Source organism: Anolis carolinensis, unplaced genomic scaffold, assembly GCF_035594765.1.
Source record: "Anolis carolinensis isolate JA03-04 unplaced genomic scaffold, rAnoCar3.1.pri scaffold_13, whole genome shotgun sequence".
NCBI classification, from domain to species: Eukaryota; Metazoa; Chordata; class Lepidosauria; order Squamata; family Dactyloidae; genus Anolis; species Anolis carolinensis.
In genome coordinates, this window is record NW_026943824.1 from 7,683,429 (window position 1) to 7,711,027 (window position 27,599).

A 27,599-nucleotide genomic window follows, 5' to 3' on the forward strand; every position below is an offset into this window, starting at 1 on the left:
AAGGGGACTCAGGGCGGTTTACAAGTATATATACATACAATATATTATATTATACAACTATATCGCAATATTATTAGTAATATTGCATGTAATATAAATATACAATTATAATAGTCAATTATAATTATTATTACATTGTATTACATCATAATATTATTATTAATATTACATGGATATACAATGTATTATAATATTAGTATTATTATCAATATTATATGTATATACAATATATTATATTATAAAACTGAGGGCGGGGGCCAGGTAAATGACCTCGGAGGGCCGCATCCGGCCCCCGGGCCTTAGTTTGGGGACCCCTGCTCTACTGTATTAGTATTATTATTTCTTACCTGACTGTCTTAACAGCTTGGGATAAAACACAATACCATTATCATCATTATATATCAGGCTTGGGCTAAGTTGGGCCTTCCCTTCAGGCGTTTTGGACTACAACTCCCAGCATTCCTCACAGCCTCAGGCCCTTTCCTTTTCCCCCTCAGCCGCTTAAGCGGCTGAGGGGGAAAAGGAAGGGGCCTGAGGCTGTGAGGAATGCTGGGAGTTGTAGTCCAAAACACCTGAAGGGAGGGCCTAGCCTAGGCCTCACACAGGGAACTCAAAGGAAAAGTGAAACCCAGCGCATGCGTAGAAGGAACGGGGGAAGGAAAACTTCTTCTTTACGCGCCTGCGCAATCGGGCATCACAGAGCCTCCCTTTCTTAGTGGCCTGTGCGCAGGCGCGGACGAGAACGCGCCCCAGCGCGTCGGGAGCGGCGCCAGCCTAGAAGGGAGCGAGGCGGCCCCTTCAACGCAGGCGCGGTGGCCAAGTGGTAAGGCGTCGGTCTCGTAAACCGAAGATCACGGGTTCGAACCCCGTCCGTGCCTCGCTCGCGATGGGATCGCGATAAAAAAAAAAATAGGCCCTCTCCCGTCCGGACGCTCGCCTTCCTTCCGGGGAAGCGGGAGGTCGCGGGGAAAGCGGGAGGGAGGCTCATTTTTAGGGCCATTTGAGCCGAAGACCCGCCCCCCCTCCCCAAAACACGCAGGTTTCCTATTCTTACGTTGCAAAAAGACACGTGTCGGGTGGGTTGTGAGCCCAATCCATTCTTATGATCAGTTTGCAACAATTTTGTACTCATTTATGGAATGGACCCAGTTTTATTCCTCCAGTTTAGTGCAGAGTGCTTTGTTTCATCCCACTCCTGATGTGTTTACATTGCAGAATGAATGCAGTTTAATACCACTATAACCACTATGGTTGAATGATATGGAATCCTGGGATTTAGAGCTTGGAGACTCTCAAGCATTCAAGGAAAGGAAGCCAACATTATTATTATTATTATTACTATTATATGTATATTTATACTCTGCTTTTTCTCTCCACTAGAAAACTTATTGTTATTGTTATTCATGGCAGGAATCACTGGGTTGCTGTGAGTTTTCCGGGCTGTTTCGCCCTGTTCCAGAAGCATTCTCTCCTGACATTTCGCCCACATCTATGGCAGGCACCCTCAGAGGTTGTGAGGTCTGTTGGAAACTAATCGAGTGGGGTTTATCTACCTGTGGAATGATGCCCAGGGTGGGAGAAAGAAATAACTCTGTGTGAATGTTGCCATAATTAGCACTGAATGGCCTTGCAGCTTCAAAGCCTGGCTGCTTCCTGCCTGGGGGGAATCCTTTGTCAGGAGGTGTTAGCTGGCCCTGATGGAGCCTCCGGTGGCCTAGGGGATAAAAGCCTTGTGACTTGAAGGTTGGGTTGCTGACCTGAAAGCTGCCAGGTTCGAATCCTACCCAGGGAGAGTGCGGATGAGCTCCCTCTATCAGCTCCAGCTCCATGCGGGGACATGAGAGAAGCCTCCCACAAGGATGGTAAAACATCAAAAAACATCCGGGCGTCCCCTGGGCAACGTCCTTGCAGACGGCCAATTCTCACTCCAGAAGCAACTCCGGTTGCTCCTGACACGAAAAAAAAAAGCTGGCCCTTATTGTTTCCAGCTAACACCTCCCGACAAAGGATTTCCCCCCCAGGGAGGAAGCAGCCAGGCTCTGAAGCTGCAAGGCTATTCAATGTCAATCAAGGTGATTAACTGCGACATTCACACTTGCTTCAAACAGGCATGACATCTTTCTCCACATTATTGCAGATATATAAATCCCACTTGCCTAGACCTCACAACATCTGAGGATGCCTGCCATAGATGCGGGTGAAACGTCAGGAGAGAATGCTTCTAGAACATGGCCACCGATCCTGGAGCACTCACAGCAACCCAGTGATTCTGGCCATGAAAGCCTTCGACAACACAGACTTATTACGGGGGTTATCTAGAAAATAGATTACGTTTTGGAATTAAAAATGAACAAAGTATAGGAGAAAACATTTACCATATGCAGTTGAAGGCCAGACCCAAATACCACTTCTCAACATAGTCGCCATTCTAATCTAGGCTCCTCTTATAGCGATGAATGAGCTTGGCAACTCCTTCCCCACAAAACTCTGCCGCTTGCGTCCTCAGCTTAGCGTTTTGGCAACGCTGCGCAGCTGTGGGAAGGGTGACTGGCTGGTTGAAGATGCAAGCGGCAGAGTTTTGTGGGGAAGGAGTTGCCAAGCTCATTCATCACTATGATAAGTGCCTAGATTTGAATGGTGACTATGTTGAGAAGTGGTATTTGGGTGCGGCTTTCAACTGCATATGGTAAATATTTTCTCCTATACTTTTTGAGGATGCAAGCGGCAGAGTTTTGTGGGGAAGGAGTTGCCAAGCTCATTAATTGCTATGATAAGTGCCTAGATTTGAATGGCGACTATGTTGAGATGTGGTATTTGGGTGTGGCTTTCAACTGCACATGGTAAATGTTTTCTCCCATACTTTGTTCATTTTTAATTCCAAAACATAATCTACTTTCTGGATAACCCTCGTATTTATTATTGTTATTCTATCACTCTCTTGATTGACACACAATGCCGTTTAGAAATTCATACAACGCACCAATATTAAAATAAAATACTTTTTAAAGTAGACCTCTTAAGTGGTGCCAAACTGCATCAAATCTTACAATGTAGATGCAGCCTTGGTTTGCAAACACTCTCATAGCCTAAGGAAAAAGAAAACCCTTTAATTTTCATTTTATGGAAATACATCTTTTTTTAATGTGTTTTCGATTCCGGATTTCCATGATAGAAAAAAAACATGTTAAATATCAAACCCAAAGTCCGAGTCTTTTTTCCATTGAAATGCATGAAAGGAAGGAGGGAGGGAGGGACATCGCTGGTCTCTCCTTTGGGAAATAACGGACGCAAAGGGGGAATCTCTCCAAAAAGGAAAGTGTTGGCTTGAGGGTCAAGGAAAGGTCCCAAGTGCCAGGCCAGAGGTCATAATTCCGCATCAAAGTCCGGATATGGGGATGATCCCCTCCGCTTTTGGGACCGAAAGGGTTCGAAGGAAACGGTCCAGGAGGCAGTTTAAAGAGTTAAACCAGGGTCCGAAGAGATCCAGATTCGCATCCAGACCCCTCTCTCCATGACGCCGGCCCGTTCTCCGAAGCAGAGGCCAGGAGGGGTGACTGCAGCTACCACGTGTCCGGGACGTCAAAGAGCCCGGCCGGGAGGGAGGCCGGAAGGTCTTCGCCTAAAAGAAGCACAGCAAAGAGATCGATTGTTAAGGAAGGGAATGAATGGAGACACAACAAGACTAAGGGGCATCAAAACCTAGAGATGGAAGGGGCACCCAAAGAACATCTAGCCCTACCCCATGGCAGAATATGTAAAGCAAAGTGAAGAACCTGCTTTGATTGAAGTCAAAAATCAGAAACTCCTCAAAGCACAGCAGACAAAAAAACAGTACAAGAAAACCACACTACAAACTAGAGCTGATAGCTGGCACAACAAAACATTGCATGGAAAGTTCCTTGACAAAATTGAAGGAAAAGCTGATAAGGAGAAGACCTGGCTCTGGCTCACAAATGGGACCCTGAAGAAGGAGACAGAAGGCCTGATCCTTGCAGCCCAGGAGCAAGACATCAGGACAAATGCAATTAAGGCCAAGATCGAAAAATCAGATGATGACCCAAAATGCAGACTGTGCAAGGATACCGACGAAACCATGGATCATATCCCCAGCTGCTGTAAGAAAATCGTACAGACAGACTACAAACAGAGGCACAACTATGTGGCCCAAAGGATTCATTGGAACTTATGCCTCAAGTACCACCTCCCAGCAGTAAAGAACTGGTGGGATCACAAACCTGCAAAAGTATTGGAAAATGAGCACACAAAGATACTGTGGGACTTCCGAATCCAGACTGACAAAGTTCTGGAACACAACACACCAGACATCACGGTTGTGGAAAAGAAAAAGGTTTGGATCATTGATCATTGAAGGAACACCATCCAAGCCCTCTCCACAGATGGACACCCTGACTTGAAATCCTCCAGAGAAAAAGTCCACTAGGGTTGGAAGGGATCTACGGGCCATCCAGTCCATTCCCGTTCTGCCATAAAGGGACACACAAGCAAAGCGCTCCCGACAGATGGCCAATCAGCCTCTGCTTATGCTTATTATTATTGATAATGATGATAATAATCTATATATATAAAAGGGTAATGAAATTTCGTCCTAGGACAAAACAACAAAACAACACATCCCAGAAACACTAAACTTGGCAGCACAACCCCTCATCCATGCCTCTACGTTCATACAACAAAAAGAAAAGAAAAATAAAGTCCTAATTAGAAGGAGAGGAATAATTGTTTTTATCCAATTGCTGCCAGTTAGAAGGCTAAGCTCCGCCCAGGGGACAGACAGAGTTAGGCCTCACTTAGGCCTCTTCCACACTGCCTATAAAATACAGATTATCTGATTTTAACTGGATGATATGGCAGTGTAGACTCAAGGCCCTTCCACAGAGCTATGTAACCCATTTATAATGGACTTAATGTCAGGGGAAAACCTTTACCCTTTACCTTAACTACCACCAATTCCTCAATACTTTATTTCCCATACCACCAGACTTCGCCACAGCAACGCGTGGCCGGGCACAGCTAGTAATACTATAGAATCCTGGAGTTGGACCCCATCCAATCTAATCCTCTTCTGCCACTCACTTGGTGAGCCCGGCTCCATTTTGGCTTTCTTGAGCCGCTTGGCCTTCTTCTTCCCTTCTTGGGAGTCTGTGTTGGCATCAGTGGAACCCTGCTCTTCCTCCTCCTCCTCTTCCTCCTCCTCCTCTTCTTCCTCTTCTTCCTCTCCATCTCCACAGCCGCTCTCCTCCTGGATGGGGCTCATGCTCCTCTTCCCCGCTGCGCTGCTCGCCGTGAAGCTGGAAAGAAGAAACAGAGGGCCCAAGGCACCCAAAGGTTAATCTGCACCCAAAGCACAGTCTTCCCAAAATCCCATATATTTCCAGAACATCTAAAGAGCATTTCTAGTTGTCTTAATACAGTGGGTCCCCAGGTGTTTTGGCCTGCAACTCCCAGAAATCCCGGCCAGTTTACCAGCTGTTAGGGGGACCCATCTGGATCGTGGGAGTTGAAGTCCAAAATACCTGGAGGAGGGCCAAAGTTTGCCCATGCCTGCCATAAACTCACCTGTTGGGGTTGTAATACCGGCCCTGGACCGTGCCATACGGGGCGGCCTGGGTCTTGAGGCGCTTGCTCTCGGCCTCCTTCCATCCATCTTCGGCCCACTTCCGCTTTGCTGGCCGCTTCTCCTCGCGCTTCTTCTCCACATATTCGGCATAGGTCTGGATCCGGTAGCTTTCTGCGTATTTGCTGGTGTTGACAGCTGAGAGAGAGAAAAAGTGGGAGACAAATACAGTAATAATAATATAGTAAAATAATAAAACAACATAAATAAAAATAATAGTATAATATAAAATATAATAACAATAATAAAATAAAAACAACAAAATAATAATATAATAGTAATATAGTAAAAATAATAATATAATAATAGTATAATAATATAAAATTATAATATATACAATACTAGCAGTGCCCAGCCATGCGTTGCTGTGGTGTTGTCCTGGTGGTGTTGGTGAGAAATTGTTGAGGTAGTGGTGGTATTGAATGTCTGTTGTATGGTAGTCTTTATGTTTAGTATGCACACTGAAGTGGATTATATGGCAGTGTGGAGTCAAGATAATTCAGTTCAAAGCAGATAATATAAGATTCTAAATGGGTTATATAGATGTGGAAGGGCCTTGAGTCTACACTGCCATATAATCTAGTTAAAATCTGATAATCTGTGGAAGAGGTCTAAATGAGGCCTAACTGTGCCTGTCCCCTGGGCTGAGTAGGCTGCTAGGAGACCAAGTGGCCGGAGCTTAGCCTTCTAACTGGCAGCAATTGGATAAAAACTATTATTCCTCTCCCTGTAATTAGGACTTTATTTTTCTTTTCTTTTTGTTGTATCAACCTAGAGCCGTGAATGATGGGTTGAGTGGTCAAATTTCGAGGTTGGGGGGCCTGTAGTTTTGTTGTTTTGTCCGCTGCCCTGATGCCATCACTCTTTTATATATATAGATTAATAATACATAGAGAATGAAAGGCAAAGAATGATGACAACAGCTGATGAAAATTCACAAATATAGAGATGGGCACATTAACTACCATATATACTCGAGTATAAGCCAACCGAATATAAGCCGAGGCACCTAATTTTACCACAAAAAACTGGGAAAACTTATTGACTCGAGTATAAGCCAAGGGTGGGAAATGCAGCAGCTACTGGTAAATTTCAAAAATAAAATTAGATACCAATAAAATTACATTAATTGAGGCATCAGTGGGTTAAATGTTTTGAATATTTATTGTATTTCAAAGAAATACAGTAAACTAACTCTATAAGTGGAAAAGCAACAATAACTTTATAATAATAATAATCATCATCAACAACAGCTTAATTTGTCCCCTGCCCTATCTCTCTCCCGCTGGAGACCCAGGCCGGCTTTCAACATAGTAACAAACAAACATATAATGCCTACATAAACAATGCAGAGCTAGATATAGATCTATCATGATATATACTAATTTCACATGTGTATTTCCCCCTGAAACCTTTGCAAATCCTCTATGTGCATTTTCCTCCTGCAATATTTCCAAGCCCGATTTATCAATGTTTATATTTATCTAAACATCTGTGTGTGTGTGTGTGTGTGTGTGCGCGCGCATGTGCATTTTTCCTCTGCACTTGCAAACATGTGAGGGTAAAATTCATATAAAATTCATATATAAAATTAATGTATACATACAGGTACATGGAAATCTCTAGTTATCTATATTTACATAGGATTTGCAAAGACCTATAAACATATGAGGGGAAAATTGATATATTAATGTATTTGTAGGGAGACCATCTATATAAATATTTAGAAGTTTTGGGGCATGCATTTACCCAAGGAAGAAATGCAAGCAAAGCCCCCCTAAAAACAACTTTGTCCTCTTTTCTCCTGCCCTTTCCCACCTCTTTTCTTTCTCCCTTTTTCAAACTCTAAAAGTAGCCAGAAAAGGCTTTTAAAAACTTCTCCCCCCCTCCCAAAAAAGCCCACTTCATTTTTGTTTCCTTAGGAATAAAAAGAAATACACACCTTCTGTTGCTCTCTTTTCCCTCCTTCCCTTCCTTTGGACTCAAATGTTCTTGCAATAATAGTAGTAGTAGTAGTAATAGTAATAATAATAATAATAATAATAATAATAATAATAATAGTAATAGCAATGAATCTTTTTTGTGGCAAAATCTTTTTTTCTTCCCCTTCTGCCCATGCAATCTGGCTTGCAAGGGTTTCTCTCACACTCTCCTTTCGCTTTTGAAAACATTCGCTTCTTCTCTGTCTCTCTCTCAAAAAAAAGTAAGATAACCAGCCTGGGAGGAGAAGCAGAGGAGGGAGGTTTTGGAAAAGAAAACATACTGTGGCCTCCAGGCTCTGGCTGCTGGCTTGACCTTGACTGGAATATAAGCCGGGGGAGGCTTTTTCAGCTCATAAATAAGGGCTGAAAAACTCAGCTTACCAGCATATACGGTAAGTTGATGAAGGGATATATTCATCCAACAACAAAAAAGATTAGGACTTACTGAGAGGGACATTTCTTTAATGAGTTTTTAGGATGTTATTATAAGTGATTATATAACAGCATTGAAAGGCAACAGCCTGCAGTGAGAGGTTTATAGATTAGTTTTTTTGGCTTTTAGCTTTCTCCTTCTTGTGTCTAGTTTTTCTCTTAGTTAGTTGTGTTCTTATTGTAGATGTGTGTGTCCTTGTTCATTTTATGTTTGTTAAAAAATGCCAGAATGCTCATTTGTTTAAATATGTTTCTGTTTGGTTTTTCTTTTTGTCCTTGGACAGTCAAAAGTGCCACTTGCCAAATAAAAAAGGCCCTGTTTTATAAGACTTACCGATCTGGACCTGTTCTGCCTGGCTGAGCGAGACGAAGGCAGATGTGTCGTCGATCCAGGAGACCTGGATGTTGCCTGCAAGAAAAGGGAAGGAGAGGATGGATGGCCTCAAGTGCCACAAAGAGAGGGCTGCGAAGGGAAAGGGAGGAGGCCCACTCACCAAAAGCGCTGAAAAGGCGGTAGAGATCACTCGTCTTCCACTCTTTGGGGAATGTGACGTAAAGGACATGATCACGCTTGGGCTGCACTGCAAAGGAAGGGAAGAAAAAACCCTCAACATCAGTTTGGGGATTTATATATAAAGGTACTATAAAGGTACTATATGGTATAAAATCGCAATGAGTGGCAAGAGAAGTCCTAAGTGGTGGGTTCATGGGTGAGGTTTTGTTTGTTATGGTTGTATTTTGTTTGTAATTGCTTCTATTAGTTGTATTTGTTATATCATTTTAAAATAATAATAATAATAATAAAGAAATGGCAACTCACAGTCTGGCCCTTCCAGGTTCAGGTATGGGATGTCCATCACCCGCATCAGGAACAACCTGAAGCGAAAGGGGGGAAAGTCACTTGCAATTTAGGTTGTGAGAGATAAAAAGCCATAGTGATCATGCACTGAGCAACAAAGAGAGGCAACTCACTTGTTGAAAAATGGCTCAATGAGCTTTGATCTTGTGGAGACGTGGCTTTTTGGAGGGCTGAGGAACGAACCTAGTGAGCAGAAGACAATTTGCCATTAGTTCTGCACATGAAGCTCATAAATGGCTTCCATGACATATTAGCTCTCTTTCTATTTATTTATTTACAGCATTTATATTCCGCCCTTCTCACCCCGAAGGGGACTCAGGGCAGATCACATTACACATATAGGCAAACATTCAATGCCTTTTAACATAGAACAAAGACAGACAAACATAGGCTCCGAGAGGGCCTCGAACTCATGACCAGAGTGATTCATTGCAGTGATTCATTGCAGCTGCTCTCCAGCCTGCGCCACAGCCCGAGCCCTTTCACTCATCTTAGTCTATAGGTTAACTTTATAGCTTAACATCATCATGTTATTTTTATTTCTCATTGCGTGTATACATGAAGTGAATAAATGGTTTCTATGTCTTACCAAATAGATCTCCTTCTATTTCTCCTTTCGCTGGATTCCCATACCAGTCTCAACCCATTTATTCTCCCAAATTCCAATGTATGATGGTGGCAACAAAGATAAACACATTGCATGCCATTTTAAATTGTGAATTTTAAAATCCATTTCATCAATGGATTTTAACTTGCATTTTAACTTTGTGTAACTCGTTGTCTGTGTTTTCATAGTGTTTTTTCTCTTACCTGAATGAAGTTGGGTCCCACCTCAATCCAAAGAGGGGTGAGCAATAAATGCATTATTATTATTGGACCGAGAAGACAACAAACGCACCCAGATAGTTTGCCATGGAGATGAAGCACAGGCCGGTGATGTAGGCGTCGTATCCGGCCTCATGCAGCTGCTCCGAAGCCGTGTCGTAACTGGGGAAGCCTTCCGCTGTTTCTGGGCAAAGAAGGAAACAGGGCTTTCAAAGACTGTTACTTCACTTAAACTGCCATTATAACGCAGATTAAACTGGATTCTGTTCAATTGACCTTGCAAAGGCATTCGACACAGTTAATCGCAGCGCTCTCTGGACCATCCTCCAAAAAATCGGGTGCCCTGACAAATTTGTGAACATCCTGCGGCTCCTCCATGATAACATGATGGCAACCGTCTTGGACAGCAAACGGCTCCCAAAGTGACCCATTTAAGGTGGAATCAGGTATCAAGCAGGGATGTTATTGCCCCCACCTTATTTTCCATCTTCATTGCTATGATACTTCACCTTGTTGATGGGAAGCTTCCCACAGGGGTAGAAATCATCTATCGGAAAGATGGCAAGCTATTTAACCTCAGCAAACTGAGAGCCAAAACCAAGGTCACCGCAACATCTATTATAGAACTTGAATATGTGCATTCAGAAGAAGACCTACAAGCCACTCTAAACACCTTCGCAGAAGCATACAAGAAGTTCGGCCTCTCACTGAACATCGAGAAAACCAAAGTGCTCTTCCAACAGGCACCAGCCAATCCCTCTGTAATGCCAGGAATACAGCTTAATGGTGTAATATTAGAAAACTTTGACCATTTCCGCTACCTTGGCAGCCACCTCTCCACAAAAGTCAACATCGACACCGAAATGCAACATCGCCTGAGCTCTGCGAGTGCAGCATTTTTCCGAATGAAGCAGAGAGTGTCTGATGATCGGGACATCCGTAGAGATACCAAGGTGCTTGTTTACAAAGCCATTCCCCTCCCAACCTTGCTCTACGCCTGCAAAACGTGGACGATCTATAGACGTCACACTCAACTCCTAGAGCGTTTCCATCAGCATTGCCTCAGAAAAATCCTGCAAATCTCTTGGGAAAACAGGCAGACAAATGTCAGCGTGCTTGAGGAAGCAAAGACCACCAGCATTGAAGCGATGCTCCTATGCCATCAACTCCGCTGGACTGGCCACGTTGTCCGAATGCCCAATCACTGTCTCGCAAAGCTGCTACTCTACTCGGAACTCAAGAACGGGAAACGTAATGTTGGTGGGCAGGAAAAGAGAGTTAAAGATGGCCTCAAAGCTGTGGCATAGACACTGAGAACTGGGAAGCCCTGGCCCTTGAGTGCGCTAACTGGAGGTCAGCTGTGACCAGCAGTGCTGCGGACTTCAAAGAGGCATGAATGGAGGGCTTAAGGAAGAAATGTGCCAAGAGGAAGGCCCGTCAAGCCAACCCTGACCGGGACCGCCTTCCGTCTGGAAACCGATGTCCTCACTGCAGGAGAACATGCGGGTCAAGAATAGGTCTCTTCAGCCACCTAAGAACCCACCCTCAGGACCCTATGACTGGAAGACCATCATCCTCGAACTACGAGGGATCACCTAAGTAAGTAAGTAAGTGAACTGGATCCTGTGGCAGTCTAGATGGGGCCTTAGTCAACAAGCCTTTTTGTCAACATCTCCTCAAGGCAGTGATTCCCAAGGAGTGGTCCAGACTCCACAGATGGTCTGCAAGAGACAGAAAAGCTTCCTTCCTTGACTCAAAAGCATAGCAGGAAGGATCAATGCCACCATTCCTGCCCCTTCAATCTCTTCCTGTCCCTTAAGGAAGTATCATCCCAGCGGAGAGGAATCCTCTCCCGCTCTGTGGTGTTCCCAAAGGCCCCCTCCATCCATCACTTCCCATAAGTAAGTTTCCTTACCGACTTTTGGGGGACTGAAGGGGGTCTCCTTGACCCGCTTCTCCAGCTCTGCCAAGGAAGTGTTGCTGATGAGGTCCTGAAAGCAGAAGAGAGACAACGTGGGTTTTCCAGGAGCCAAGGAAGCAGGACGCCAAACCTTTGGGAGCAAATGCTTTTAGGTATGAGGACTGTCAAGGAGCCAATGGTTTCCACTTACCTTGAAGGGCTGAGTGGTAGCCATCAGTTTTGTGTCCAGCAACCTACAAGAAATAAAATATTCCCAAATCTTTAAAGGCGGCTCTTTTGTGAAAAGGGCCCCGCCAAATCAGGAGAGGTTTCCGTGTCTGACCTTGGGAAAACGCATGTCGTCAGCTCCTTGAACTCGCCGAGATCCTGAAAAGTCAAAACACCCAGATTACTGCCATCCAAAGGACAATAGGGACATATTAAAAAGTGTGTGTAAAACTCCATGCTAATTAGGATAATTAGAAAACGGGACTGCTAATATCAAGCTGGGGAAAGACATTTAGTTTTAAACGTAATTTTAATTGTACAAGTGTTTTTAATTGGGTTTTAACAATATTTAATCGTTTTAATGTTTGTATTTGCTGTGTTTTTAAATTTATTGAGGAGAAAGGAAAGATAGAATTAATTAAATAATAATGATGATGATTATGATAAAAGAAGACATTTTTGGATAAATCTTTTGGTAAGGAGGATAAATGTATTATTATTATTATTATTATTAATAATAATAATAATAATAATAATAATAATAATAATAATAATTGCCAACCTCTCCTTGAATTCAAGACATGGGTTCCGTAACACTAAAAATAGTAATTTATTTATTACCCGGCTCTCCTTACATTCAAGACAAGGGTTCTATAATAATAATCATGATGATGATGATGATGTATTTATTTATTACCCGCCTCTCTTTACATTCAACATGTGAGAATAACAACAACAACAACAATAATAATAATAGTCAAGTCAAGTCAAAATAGTTTATTGTACAGGCCCAAGGCCATGACAAAAAGCAACACATGCACACAATAGTACCCTCGGAGCAATAGACTCCAATGATACTGAGCAGAAGCCATAATCATGCTCCCGCAAGGAGTTAAAACAATGCCATTTAACAGTAATTTAAAAAAAAATTGCGAAAGAGTTCACATATAGATGCATATTGTGAGTCCACTTAATCCTTTATATTTAATTATATTTAATTTAATAATATATTATTTAATAATATATTCATTAATTACCCACCTCACCTTATATTCAAGACATGGGAATAATAATAATAATAATCATCATCATCATCATCACCATCATCCGAAAATACATTACACAGTCCTAGACACTTGGGAAGTGTTCGACTTGTGATTTTGTGATACGAAATCCAGCATATCTATCTTGTTTGCTGTGTCATACAATAATAATAATAATAATAATAATAATAATAATAATAATAATAATAATGTATTTATTCCCCCCCGCAGGTGCCACCTTGACGTGGTGGGGGGGCTTAACTGCTCCAATGATGACTGAGGGCTGTGCTGGCGGTAGTGTAACTACCGGCAGGTCCAACCAAGCCAGAGAGGCCTCAGCTGAGGAGCAGAACTAAGAGCACCTAACCCATTAGCATTATGGAGAAACAAACCCAAACGAAGTCTATACTGGCTCGGTCGTCGCCCAGGATAAAAAGGACCGCGGTGGATGCTGCTGATTCTGGACATCCATTGACAAGTGGGCTACGGAATCATCAAACCCCAAATGAACAGTCACAGAAGCGGCAGAAATACACAATGCCAGAAAACCGCACAATTATGAAATGCTACTACAAATCTGAACCTCAAAGGCGTGGCTACCAAAAAAGGATGCATCAACTGTGGAAACAAGAGTACCCTGACTCACAGATAACAGAACCCCGACTGGCTGACCAACGAAGATTCATAATCAGAAACAAAGTGTTCAGTGAAGTTGAACTTGAAGAAATCCAGAAAATTTGCAAAGTAAATTACCATCAGACCACAGCACAGACAGCAGCAGAGACTCCAGCAACACTTGGAATGGTGGAACAGATTGAACCAGAAGAAAGTGTGGAGCTTTTGCAAGAATTTCATGAACCAGCACTTGAAACATCTGCTGAACCACCAGGAACCTTGACAGCAAGACAACAAGAGCTCAAGGATAAGATCATGGCTCATGCTGCAGCAAATGCAATAAGAAAGCGGCTCCCAACTCTAAAAACAGTGCCCAAGAGACACCTGGCACCTCTCATGAAAGATGTGAATGCAGTACTCTCCACTGTCCAAATAACATCAATTGAACAAACAAACCAGTATGCCTACAGTGCAGCAGTGATAGTAACAGAAGAGCTTGGGCTCCTACAACCAAGGCAGCCCCAAAGAAAATCGACTGGAAAACCAAAGTGGAAGGTCAGGCTAGAGTTGAAAATCAAAAAGCTTAGATCAGATGCAAGTAACCTGAAAAATATGAAAGAGAAGAAACTGAAGAATGACAAAATCAAGCAATACCTGATCCGAAAGTACTGGCTGAACACCAGAAAAATTGAAGAAGCTTTGGAAATTGTGAAAGAACAAATTACAGCAACAGCCAGAAAAATTGAAAGGTATGAAGCCAGAATCATCCAGTACAGACAAAATCAACTGTTTCAATCAGACCAAAGACGATTCTATCAGAGCCTGAACCAAAAAACAGACACAGTAACCATAAAGCCAGAGAAAACTGCAACAACGAAGTTCTGGAAAGAGCTTTGGGAAAACAATAAGAACTACAACAAAAACGCTGGGTGGATAAAGGAGTTTGAAGGAAAATTCTCACAGAACAAAATGGAACTGATGGAAATAACAACTGAAATGATCAGTAAACGAGTGCAAAAAGTCAAGAACTGGACATCGCCTGGTAGTGATCAACTCCATGGATTTTGGCTCAAACATCTGATTAGTTTACATGGAAAAATGGCCCAACAATTCAATGAGATGCTGCAGAAAGGAAGTATCAGTGAATGGCTAACAACTGGAAGAACATACCTGATACAAAAGGATCCAGCAAAAGGAGCAGCACCAGGAAACTACAGGCCAATAACGTGTCTGCCCACTATGTTTAAACTACTGACTGGCATCATAGCTGACAGAATTCAAGACTATCTTGAAGAAAAAAACATCTTGCCAGATGAACAGAAAGGCAACAAACGGAAAAGCAGGGGCACAAAAGACCAGTTATTGATTGACAAAATGATTCTGGAGAACTGTAAGAGCCGAAAAGCTAACCTTCACATGACGTGGATTGACTACAAAAAGGCCTTTGACTCACTCCCACACAGCTGGATCATCAAGTGCCTGGACGCCATCGGGATTAGTAAAAACGTTGGCACCTTCATTGAAAACATGATGGAGCACTGGAAAACTGAACTGTTTGTTGGAAATAAAAGTTATGGACTTGTCAACATCAGGAGAGGAATTTTCCAGGGAGACTCATTGTCCCCTCTGCTTTTCATTATTGCCATGATCCCTCTGTCAACAATCTTACAAAAAACAAATCTCGGCTACCAAACATCTAAGAATTCTCACAAAATTTCACATTTGATGTACATGGATGACCTGAAGCTATATGGGAAAACGGAAACTGAAATCCAATCTCTGACCAACACTGTCCGAATTTTTAGCACTGATATCAACATGGAGTTTGGTTTGGACAAATGTTCGACAGTGGCATTGAAGAAGGGAAAAATAATTGAAAGTGAGGGCATCAATATGCCCAATGGCCAAACAATAAGGTGTCACCAGCCAGAGGCCTATAAATATCTGGGCATATTACAGCTGGACAACATCAAGCATGAACATGTGAAAACTGTGGTCAGTAAAGAATACACACAAAGGGTCAGAAAAATTCTCAAAAGCAAGCTCAATGGAGGCAACACCATCAAGGCCATAAACACCTGGGCCATACCTGTCATAAGATATACTGCTGGCATTATAAACTGGACACAGATGGAACTGGACAATTTGGACAGAAAAACAAGAAAACTCATGACCATTCATCATTCCCTGCACCCCCGCAGTGATGTTGACCGGCTGTATCTGCCTAGAAAATCAGGGGGCAGAGGACTCTTGCAAGTAAAACAAGCAGTCAAAGAAGAAGAACATGCCCTGGCAGAATATGTAAAACAAAGTGAAGAACCTGCTTTGATTGAAGTCAAAAATCAGAAACTCCTCAAAGCACAGCAGACAAAAAACCAGTACAAGAAAACCGCACTACAAACTAGAGCTGACAGCTGGCACAACAAAACACTGCATGGAAAGTTCCTTGACAAAATTGAAGGAAAAGCTGATAAAGAGAAGACCTGGCTCTGGCTCACGAATGGGACCCTGAAGAAGGAGACAGAAGGCCTGATCCTTGCAGCCCAGGAGCAAGCCATCAGAACAAATGCAATCAAGGCCAAGATCGAAAAATCAGCTGATGACCCAAAGTGCAGACTGTGCAAGGAAACCGATGAAACCATTGATCATATCCTCAGCTGCTGTAAGAAAATTGCACAGACAGACTACAAACAGAGGCACAACTATGTGGCCCAAATGATTCATTGGAACCTATGCCTCAAGTATCACCTCCCTGCAGTTAAGAACTGGTGGGTTCACAAACCTGCAAAGGTTGTGGAAAATGAACACGCAAAGATACTGTGGGACTTCCGAATCCAGACTGACAAAGTTCTGGAACACAACACACCAGACATCACAGTTGTGGAAAAGAACAAGGTTTGGATCATTGATGTTGCCATCCCAGGTGACAGTCGCATTGAAGAAAAACAACAGGAAAAACTCAGCCGCTATCAGGACCTCAAGATTGAACTTCAAAGACTCTGGCAGAAACCAGTGCAGGTGGTCCCAGTGGTGATGGGCACACTGGGTGCCGTGCCAAAAGATCTCAGCCGGCATTTGGAAACAATAGACATTAACAAAATTACGATCTGCCAACTGCAAAAGGCCACCTTACTGGGATCTGCACGCATCATCCGAAAATACATCACACAGTCCTAGACACTTGGGAAGTGTTCGACTTGTGATTTTGTGAAACGAAATCCAGCATATCTATCTTGTTTGCTGTGTCATACAACGTCGTTGTGTCAATAATAATGTATTTATTTATTACACACCTCTCTTTACATTTAACACATGGGTTCAATAATAGTAACTATTATTGTTGTTGTTGTTGTTCATTTGTTTATTTCCCACCTCTCTTTATGTTCAAGACATGGGCTCAAGCCTCCTGGTTATGGTTATTGAAGCCATGACCTACCTCTGGCAGCGGACAATAGAACTGGTGGATGGTGTGCATGACGTCCAGCAGCATGTTGTGCCCAACCACGAGTTTTCCCTGAAGACGAAAGGTTTGGAAACTGTTAGGATGGCAAGGGGTTAACTCAATGATGTAGATACTACATGGCCCTGCGGTGCTAAATGAAAGAGAAATTGACATACAGAATTGGCCATGGCGTGAATCACGCGGGAGAAGCCCACTGCGTCCTTCAGTTCCTCCTAGGAACAAAAAAAAGGGCCAATGAGACCATGAGGCCTAAAATTTGGGCCTTGGGGTTCATGGGTCCCTTCTGGGGTCACAGACCTGCTCCTTCGCTTGCCGCTGCTGCTCCCGCCGCTTGCGCTCTTCTTCATCAACTTTGCTGACGATGATGTAGCGCTCCTTCTAAGGCCCCAAAAAGATGTATCATCATTATGAATGAAGTGTAAGGCCACAGTGCTTCCTATGCATTTTAAACTTATGGCTTGCATTTACTGTATTTCAATCTTTGTTTTGTGTATTTTAATACATGCGTTTCATACGGTAGAAATATATTTAAATATATGTATTTTACACTGTCTTATGATGATATTTTAACTATATTGGGCCCCGTTTCGAGCTGCGAGTAGAGGCAGGTAAGAAATAAAATTATTACTGTGATCATTGCGATTATTATCATCATCTCCTTTCAGACCTGCCATCTTTAAACTTATTAATTATCATCATCACCATGATCTCTTACAGGAATGAACTGCCACCTTCACATTTATTATTAATTATTAATAATGTATTATTATTATTGTTATTGTTATTACATTAAGTGGGATTTGAAGACCCGAGGCCTTCACTTCTTAACTAATTTTTTCAGTAAGAGCTAACAAACAAATATAATTGCCTTTCCAATACTTCCAATTCTTAGCCCCATGTCCATCTTGCAACCACAAATATTATGGAAATAATTCAAAATAAAATTAATACAATTTGTAGCCCCAAAAACCCCGCGAAGAAATTCATAGACATAAACCAACATTACCTTCTCAGTTTCCAGCGTTTCTACATGGATGCCTTTCGGATACCTACAGCCAAGTGAGGAAAAAATAAAGGATTATTCAACTTATTCTTTATGATATAGCCGCAAGGAAAGGTGGGCAATAAATATTATTATTATTATATTATTACTACTATTATTATTATCAACATACCTTTGGGGAAGTGTACAGAATATGGGCAAAGTGCTGCTCAGGGAAGTATGGTTCATGTTTAACGTAGATAGGGTGTGTGTATGTACATATAGTAGAGTCTCACTTATCCAAGCCTCGCTTATCCAAGTTTCTGGATTATCCAAGCTATTTTTATAGTCAATGTTTTCAATATATCGTGATACTTTGGTGCTAAATTTGTAAATACAGTAATTACAACATAACATTACTGCGTATTGAACTGCTTTTTCTGTCAAATTTGTTGTAAAACATGATGTTTTGGTGCTTAATTTGTAAAATCATAACATAATGTGATGTTTGATAGGCTTTTCCTTAATCCCTCCTTATTATCCAACATATTCGCTTATCCAAGCTTCTGCTGGCCCGTTTAGCTTGGATAAGTGAGATTCTACTGTATATATATGTAACAAAGTGTGTGATTTTATTTTGATTAATGGATAATATGTTTATTTGATTTTGTTTAAACAGTCAGGTTTGGTTAAGTTTAAAATGGTGAGTATTAGAGCTGATAATACCAGGAGGTAACCAGCTCAGCATTAAAAGACAGATTACCATGACAACGGGGGCGGAGCCAACCGCCGTTTGGAGAAGAGAAGAGGGAATGTTTGAAAACCCAGTTTCAGTCTGTGATTTCCAGTCACAGGGAAAGGACTGGTTCCTAGTTTAAGGAGACCAGGGAAGTTTAAATCTCAGTCTGTGATTTCCAGTCACAGGGAAAGGACTGATTCTCAAGTGGAGGATCAGGGTGGCTCAAATGAGGGAATTTGAGTCAATTCTAAAATAAGGTGACTTATTTTAGGGAGTCTGTGATTTTTAGTCACAGGAGAAAAACTGGTTCCAGGATTGAGGGAAACCAGGAAAGCAGACCTCTGGTAGAGCCAGACTAAGCAAGTTGGGTTACTTGTTTAGGGCTAGTTGTGGAGGCTGTGGAGAAGGGAAATTAATCCCAGTGGATCTAAGAGATCAGTGTTTAGTTTAGTCCTGAGAGAAGGAAATATTTTGAAAGTTGTAACACCTCAAATCCCATTGTAACCGTTAATCTAAGTGCCTTTAAAAAGTTATAGAAACCATTAAGCTCTGTACATGCAATAAACTTATTTTGATTTTTATTCCATCTAAGTCTCTGTCACAATCATATACTAAGTTAAGAAACATCACCATCTGAAGTAAAATAAACAAAGAAAGCTTAAAAAGAATAAGTGCCATCTGTCTGACATCTCCTCCATTGGTGGCAGCGAAGAAGATAGTTAAAACATAGAATAATATAATTAAAATCATCATCAAGACATTTTTATAATTGGTGGTAACTGTGTGTGGTGGGATCAAAAGGGATTAATCTCTGTCACACACCAGTACAATTGGTGGCAAGCGGCGGGATCAAAAAGATTCCATCCCTGTCACAGTTCAGTACAATATATATATGGGTTTTTAATTGTATTGCATTGGTTTCAGCTGCAAGCCATTTTGAAATAATTAATTAATTAATATAATATTAATGCAGAAATGGAACCCTGTATTTTCACTCTGTGCATCATGTTGGATGTGTTTTAATAGTGTTTTATCTCGAGCCACAGTGAGAGGCAGAAAATAAATGTACTGTATATATTCGAGTATAAGCCTAGTTTTTCAGCCCTTTTTTAGGGCTAAAAAAGCTCCCCTCGGCTTATACTCGAGTGAGGGTCCTGGCCGGCTTCTATTCAGGTCAGCTTATACTTGAGTATATAGGTATTCAGAGCTGGACAGTTATCTTATTAAAGCCTTATTAATATCTTAAATTACAGTTTTATATAAATATTCAAAAACATTTAACCTACTGATGCCTCAAATAATGCAATTGTATTAATATCTATTTCATTTTTGAAATTGACCCGTAGCTGCTGCATTTCCCACCCTCGTCTTATACTCGAGTCAATAAGTTTTCCCAGTTTTTTGTGGTAAAATTAGGTGCCTTGGCTTATATTCGGGTCGGCTTATACTCGAGTATATACAGTATATTATTATTAATATTAATAATACTATTAATAAGGGGGCAATGAGGGTTGTCCCAATCCCTCTGACTCTGAAGAGGCTCAATAACAAGAGACACTTACTTCCAGCTGAGCGTCTGGTAGATAAGTTTCCTCTGGAATCTACAGGGAGAATGAGAAAGGCGTTCAAGCATCAAAAGGACAATTTCCAATCTTTTGATATGGCAAAGCCTTCCCCTGCTATTCCTTTTGGGCAAACTGACCCTGTGCAGGGCTCCAGCTCCAAACTGGCACTTTCTTCGTTCTGCAGGAGAGTGTCGACTCTGTCTCTGGGAACAAGGGAGAGAAAAGAGCTGGATGAGCACCATCTTTTGTACTGGAGAACCACCAGAAGAGGAGAGAGAGAGAGAGAGAGAGAGAGAGAGAGAGAGAGAGAGAGAGAGAAAGACCCAACATGTAACAAAATTTCGGAGGAAATTCTGTTCCTAGTTTGAAAGTGTTACTTCCTATTTAATTGTGTGGCCCTTACTTTGAAAGTACAGTAGAGTCTCACTTATCCAACATAAATGGGCCGGCAGAACACTGGATAAGCGAATATGTTGGCTAATAAGGAGAGATTAAGAAAAAGCCTATTAAACATCAAAATAGGTTATGATTTTACAAATTAAGCACCAAAACATCATGTTATACAACAAATTTGACAGAAAAAGTAGTTCATTACACATTAATGCTATGTAGTAATTACTGTATTTACAAATTACTGTATTTACAAATTACTGTATTTTCATCGGGGGATTTTAATCAAATGATTTTATCTTATATTGCTGCTATAGTCCCCCCGCCCCACCTTTGAAGTTGACTGAATGGCACTGGTGGTTGTTTGATATTATTACTATTGTATAAACCTTTGTTTTAACTTCTGTTTTATTATCTTCTTGTGTTTTAAACTGTGTACAGTAGAGTCTCGCTTATCCAATGTAAACAGGCCGGCAGAACATTGGATAAGGGAATATGTTGGATAATAAGGAGAGATTAAGGAAAAGCCTATTAAACATTAAATTAGGTTATGATTTTACAAATTAAGCACCAAAACATCATGTTATACAACAAATTTGACAGAAAAAGTAGTTCAATACGTAGTAATTACTGTATTTACGAATTTAGCACCAAAATATCACGATGTATTGAAAACATTGACTACAAAAATGCGTTGGATAATCCAGAACCTTGGATAAGCGAGTGTTGGATAAGTGAGACTCTACTGTATATTGTTAATGTATTTGTGCTGTTACTTTTGTAACATTGTGAGCCGCCCCGAGTCCCCATGGGGAGATGGTGGTGGGGTATAAAGTTTTATTATTATTATTATTATTATTATTATTATTATTATTATTATTATTATTATTATTATTATTATTTAGCACCAAAATATCACAATGCATTGAAAACATTGACTACAAAAATTCATTGGATAATCCAGAACGTTGGATAAGTGAGTGTTGGATAAGTGAGACTCTACTGTAGTTGCTCTACTCCAGAAACTTTGTTTCTGTGGCTGCCACAAATTATGTTGAATTGGTTGAAACTCAGTGAGAGATTAATTGAAAAACTATTGCAAAATGTGCTGCTGCAGGATGTTCCTCCAGCAAAGACAAAGTTTGAGTAGTTTAATAAACTTTTTCCATGTTTTTATGACAGAACCAATTAAGAAATGACATTTATAACCCAGGAACAAGAATCGTTTTACATAGTGCCCTCAGGGCCTGTTGGGGGGTTCTGGGAGCTGCGATTCCCCCAAAAGCTCTGCTTACACCACTTTGTCGATGAAGGTCTTCTGGTCCTCCGGGATGGTGACCGGACACTTGCTTTGGGCATTGGGGGAGGCGAAGGAGAGGCTGCCCACCCGGCCGGCCTGCGAGCGCTTCTCCTCGTACTGCTCCTGCAGCTGCCGCTCCTCCTCTTGGTTTAGATACGGGATCCCTGGAAAGAGAGGAAGAGAGGGGTCTCGGGGCCCAGCTTGGAAGTCACAGGGAAAAGAGAAACCTTAGAACCCATGGGACACCGCTGCAGATCAGGCCTGCACAAGCTGCGGCCCTCCAGGGGTTTGGACACTGACTCGCAGAATAATAATAATGCCGCTTAAAAGAGACTATCTCTTAAAAGGGACTCAAAGTTAATGCAGTCTGATGGCCAGGGATTCTGGGAACTGAAACCCAAAACACCTACAAGCTATGCCAGCCTGACATCGACCACCAACCTTACTGTTGTTATCATCATCATTATTATTATGCTACTTAAAAGGGACTCTCTCTTAAAAGGAAGGCCAATTGTTATTTATCTTACTGCTTTGGACCGCTATTATTATTATTATTAAAAAGTAAAGGTAAAGGTTTCCCCTGACGTTAAGTCCATTCGTGTTCGACTCTGGGGGTTGGTGCTCATCTCCATTTCTAAGCCGAAGAGCCGGCGTTGTCCATAGACACCTCCAAGATCATGTGGCCGGCATGACTGCATGGAGCGCCTTTACCTTTCCACCGGAGCGGTACCTATTGATCTACTCACATTTGCATGTTTTCAAACTGCTAGGTTGGCAGGAGCTGGGGCTAACAGCGGGTGCTCATTCCGCTCCCAGGATTTGAACCTGGGACCTTTTGGTCCGCAAGTTAGGCAGCTCAGCGCTTTAACACACTGTGCCACCAGGGCCCCCATTATTATTATTAAGCTACTTAAAAGGAACTCAAGTAGTGACGAGTGCTAAAAACAAGACGATGAACAATTTTAAACCCATCACATACATATGCACTGTAAAACTGAAAGCATATTAAAGATCCTCAACCTGGAGACTTCCAATTGTTTTGGACTTCAAATACCAGGCCAAATGACTGAGATTATGGGAATTGAGGTTCAGTCATAGAAGGAAGGAGAACAATAGGAGCCTTCCACTATCAACAATTAAGGACACACAAATAGAAAAACGCACAAATAAAAGAAATATTTTCATAAGATTTCATTATTATTATTATTATTATTACTATTATATCCCGCTTTTTCTCTCGAAAAAAAGAGAGACTAGAAATAGTCTTTCCCGATACAAAATGAAAGCTTACCGTTGCGAAACACTTTATTAAAATCAAATCCTTGGTTTGCTAAAAAGTCTATGCTTGAACTCTGGAAGGAAAGAGAGAAAGAAAGATCGTTATTCAGAAGAAAGATCAAACACCCTCCCCAGAGATATACGGCAAGCCCCAACCCTTTTGAGTTTTAGAAAAGCCTTAAAAACATGGCAATGTGCCCAGGCTTTTAACGAATAAATGACAAAGACGACCCAGACTGTTATATGGATAAAGTAGGAGGATATTGGACTAACGGATTTTAAGCATGTTTTATATTTTATACTGTATTTAATTGGTTGTAATACATTTTTATATGTTGTTGTTTTTAATGATGTGTCAGCATCGAATTGTTGCCAATTGTACGCTGCCCTGAGTCCCTTCGGGTGAGAAGGGCGGTATAGAAATATTGGAAATAAATAAATAAATAAAATAAAATATCCCTTCATTATGGTAATAACATTGCTTTCTCCAAGCAGCTCAGGAGATTTTTTAAAATATCAACAAAATCACAAATGCATATAATATTAAAACTAAATTAAATCGAACGCAATAATAAATGGCCCCAAGTCTGAATTTTGGAGAACTGCAATACAGAGATATGGACTACAGATCACAACACAAGGCCTACTGATTATTTTAATTTTGTAATTCCATTATTTGCTTCCATTTTTTTGTTGAACTACTTTCAAAGAGAAAACCAAACTTTAATTATACCCTATAATTACGAACATTATCATCTTACTGCTTTGGATTTCTCCTGTTTTATGGAATCAGAAGGAAGCAAATTAAACCCCAGACCTGGCAGACAAACTTGACATCTGGCGATGTTCGGTTGAAAGGTTTGGGGAAGATGTAGAAATTAAACGATTTCATGATGTACCTATGGAAACGTATAACAGAGCAAGTCAATGGACAGTTTAGAGTAAGCAGTTTTGAAAGAAGGAATTAATCAAGAAAGTCACCTACTTAGATTCTGCAAGGTCATATTTAAAAGTGCAAAGGCCAAACTGGAACAGCAGGAAATCCATGGAATGCTAAAGAAGGGGAAAAGGCAACAGTGTGGACAAGGAATTTGTTCATGCTTTATCATCCTCTATAGCACAACAACAATATCGTAATAATAAAAACAATAATTATATTAAAAACAACTAACAACTTCAGGAAGCCCCCATTCCAATAAAAATGATTCTTGCAAATATTGTTGTCAATAATAATAATCTATATATATAAATGAGTGATGGCATCATGGCGACCCACAAAACAACAAAACTACAGGCCCCCCAACCTCGAAATTTGACAACACAACCCATCATCCACGCCTCTAGGTTGATACAACAAAAAGAAAAGAAAAATAAAGTCCTAATTAGAGGGAGAGGAATAATTGTTTTTATCCAATTGCTGCCAGTTTAGAGGACTAATCTCTGCCCACTTGGTCTCCTAGCAACCAACTCAGCCAAGGGACAGCCAGGGTTCAGTTAGGGGACAGGCAGATTTAGGCCTCACTTAGGTTTCTTCCACAGATTATCTAATTTGCACTGGATTATATGGCAGTGTAGACTCAAGGCCCTTCCACACAGCTATATAACCTATTTATAATTTTATATTATCTGCTTTGCACTGGATTATCTTGACTTCACACTACCATATAATCCACTTCAGCATGCATTTTATACAGCTGTGAAGAAGGGGCCGCATATAATCCAGTTCTAAGTAGATAATATAAGATTATCAATATACAGTAGATTCTCACTTATCCAACATAAACAGGCCGGCAGGATAAGTGAATATGTTGGATAATAAGAAGGGATTCAGGAAAAACCGATTAAACATCAAATTAGGTAATCGTTATACAAATTAAGCACCAAAACATCATATTATACAACAAATTTGACAGAAAAAGTAGTTCCATGCACAGTAATGGAACGACCTTGTCGAAAGCCTTACTGACTTAAAACATTTCAAAAGCACAAACCACAATGGGGAAAATATTAAGATTTTTACCTTTTTAAGCTTCTGGTACCTTTCTTCCGGTGTGTCAAAGCCATTTGTTAAGGCGCTAACAGACGGCCCATCACTGATTCCTATAAAAGCATAAAACAGATTGTTCTTTTCCTCAGTTTAAGGCTCTGAGCCTGGCATGGCAGATCACAATATGGGCTCAAACTCTACAGGAGCAGCTGCACTGGGGAATTAATTGCATTTGACACCACTTTGACTACCATGGCTCAATGCTATGGAATTATAAGTTACAGCTTTGCAAGGTCCTCAGCCTTCTCTGCCAAAAGGGTGCAAGCTACAACCCCAATGTGTCCATAGTCATGGATACCCAAAGTAACATCAAACCGGATTCATTCCCCAGTGTAGATGCACTTCTGTGGACTCGGTACCTGAAAACTCCCCGTCGATAGCCAAGAAGTCTGCTTCCTCAATGGCTGCGTAGACTTTGTTGAGGTTATCCTTAAAATCTGTAGGTATAAAAAAGAGAGAGAATCTCAGAAAGAGTTTCTGGACAACAAGAGCAACAATGGAGCCAACTGTAAAGGCTCATTCTCTGGATGTTTTTTTTAAAAAATTGGACAGCTCCCTGCTGGATACTTGAGCTGGAGGACCACTGGGTTGGACTACATGACCTCTGGGGGCTGTTAGGAATTGTGGGAGTTTGAATCCAAAACACCCAGAGGGCCAAAATTTGCCCATGTCTGCTGTGTATGCTCAGAGGAACCCTCAAAACCATTCCATGAGGCCCTAAATGATCTAGGACCCGGGAGGATGGCATATGTATATGTGTGCACTCTGTGTATGCTCAGAGATTCCCTTGCCACCATTCCAAGAGGCACCAAATTGTTTGGGACCCTTTAAGGAGGTCTCTGCATAGGTATGCACTTTGTACATGCTCAGAAGAGCCCCTCAAAACACCCTAAGAGGCTCTAAGTTATCTAGGACCCCAGAGGATGACCTATGTATAAGTGTGCACTCTGTATATGCTCAGATATTCCCTTGCCACATCCCAAGAGGCCCAAATGATCTAGGACCCTTTAAAGAGGTCTCTGCATTGGTATGAACTCTGTACATGCTCAGAGGAGCCCCTCGAAACCACCCTAAGAGGCTCTAAATTATCTAGGACCCCGGAGGATGACCTATTTTTAAGTGTGCACTCTGTGTATGCTCAGAGATTCCCCTGCCACCATCCCAAGAGGCCCAAATGATCTGGAACCCTTTAAAGAGGTCTCTGCATAAGTATGCACTCTGTACATGCTCAGAGGAGCCCCTAGAAACCATCCCATGAAGCCCTTAACTATCTAGGACCCCGGAGGATGGTCTACGAATATGTGTGCACTCTGTATATGCTCAGAGATTCCCTTGCCACCATCCCAAGAGGCCCCAAATCACCTAGGACCCTTTAAGGAGGTCTTTGCACAGGTATGCACCCTGTACATGCTCAGAGGAGCCACTAGAAACCATCCCAAACGACCCGGGACCCCGTTAGGTGCACTCTGTACATGCTCAGAGCCTCCCTGAGGAGGAGGGAGCCCACCGAACCCCGACGAGGCCCTCAAGGGGAGAAGCCCGAGGCCACCAGGGCCTGTATGCGGATGCGGGGCCCTCTGCACATGCTCTGGGGCCCTCCTCCCTTCCCTTTGCACTCACTGCTCCTGGTGACCTCCATCCCGGCTTCTTCCCGGGTCGGGTCAGGCCGGGGCTCCGCCGAAACCCCGCCACTTCCGGAAACAACCCGTTCCTGCCTGCCTGCCTTTCCGAATTCCCTGCGCGCGGCGCGATGACGTCAAGGCCCGCGCGACCCCCATTGAGGACGCATGCGCACTGTGCCTTCCAGTTCCTTTGACTTTCTTGATTTTGTTTCGCCCTCTGCTTTCCTTTCTAGGAACGACTCCCACGAGGGGATGATGGGACCTGTAGTTCCCAAACCCATCTGGGAAAGGGATGGGAGAGGGAGAAAGGTTTTTTAATGGGTTCATTTTTTACTCTCAGCCAGCATGTGTTACAACTCCCAGGCCTTGGGAATTGTAGTTCCCAGCCCTTGGGAGTTATAGTTTCTTAATGAAATAGACTCCTTTCTGCACTGCCCAGGCTTCCCAGCTTGAGGACAGTCGATCAGCTTGTTTGGGTCGAGTGTACTACAACTCCCAGCCCTTGGGAGTTATAGTTTCCTAATGTAATTGACTCCTTTCTGCACTGCCCAGGCTTCCCAGCTTGAAGACAGTCGATCAGCTTGCCTGGGTCGAGTGTACTACAATTCCCAGCCCTTGGGAGTTATAGTTTCTTAATTGTAATTGACTCCTTTCTGCACTACCCCGGCTTCCCAGCTTGAGGACAGTCGATCAG

At 41.9% G+C, this 27,599-nt stretch overlaps 1 protein-coding gene and 1 non-coding gene across 2 annotated transcripts; one reads left to right on the forward strand and one right to left on the reverse strand.

Annotated features, from left to right (window-relative positions):
• Positions 1 to 806: 806 nt before the first annotated feature.
• Positions 807 to 878, forward strand: trnat-cgu (transfer RNA threonine (anticodon CGU)). The gene has a single exon. It is a non-coding gene; the product is annotated as a tRNA-Thr (tRNA).
• Positions 879 to 3,087: 2,209 nt separating this feature from the next.
• Positions 3,088 to 27,061, reverse strand: parn (poly(A)-specific ribonuclease). Its single transcript, XM_003228657.4, has 24 exons — positions 26,904 to 27,061; positions 25,643 to 25,720; positions 25,257 to 25,336; positions 24,222 to 24,289; positions 24,054 to 24,135; positions 23,250 to 23,310; positions 21,954 to 22,122; positions 20,406 to 20,471; positions 20,266 to 20,304; positions 17,989 to 18,031; positions 17,280 to 17,360; positions 17,138 to 17,194; positions 16,956 to 17,033; positions 11,977 to 12,020; positions 11,845 to 11,887; positions 11,649 to 11,724; positions 9,807 to 9,917; positions 9,022 to 9,091; positions 8,870 to 8,925; positions 8,544 to 8,630; positions 8,384 to 8,458; positions 5,578 to 5,773; positions 5,095 to 5,309; positions 3,088 to 3,619 (listed from the first exon to the last, which is right to left on the reverse strand). Exons 1-24 carry the CDS (start codon positions 26,920 to 26,922, stop codon positions 3,561 to 3,563), a joined length of 1,953 nt encoding a protein of 650 aa, XP_003228705.4. The 5' UTR covers positions 26,923 to 27,061; the 3' UTR covers positions 3,088 to 3,560.
• Positions 27,062 to 27,599: the final 538 nt, after the last annotated feature.

Excerpts from the sequence above, each read along its gene's own strand:
- parn (XM_003228657.4), bottom strand. Across the intron at positions 20,472-21,953 it reads ACCTTCATCGACAAAGTGGT|AGACAGAGTCGACACTCTCC; the intron begins GTAAGCAGAGCT and ends CCTTGTTCCCAG. Across the intron at positions 9,092-9,806 it reads CTCCATGGCAAACTATCTGG|GTTCGTTCCTCAGCCCTCCA; the intron begins GTGCGTTTGTTG and ends TCTGCTCACTAG.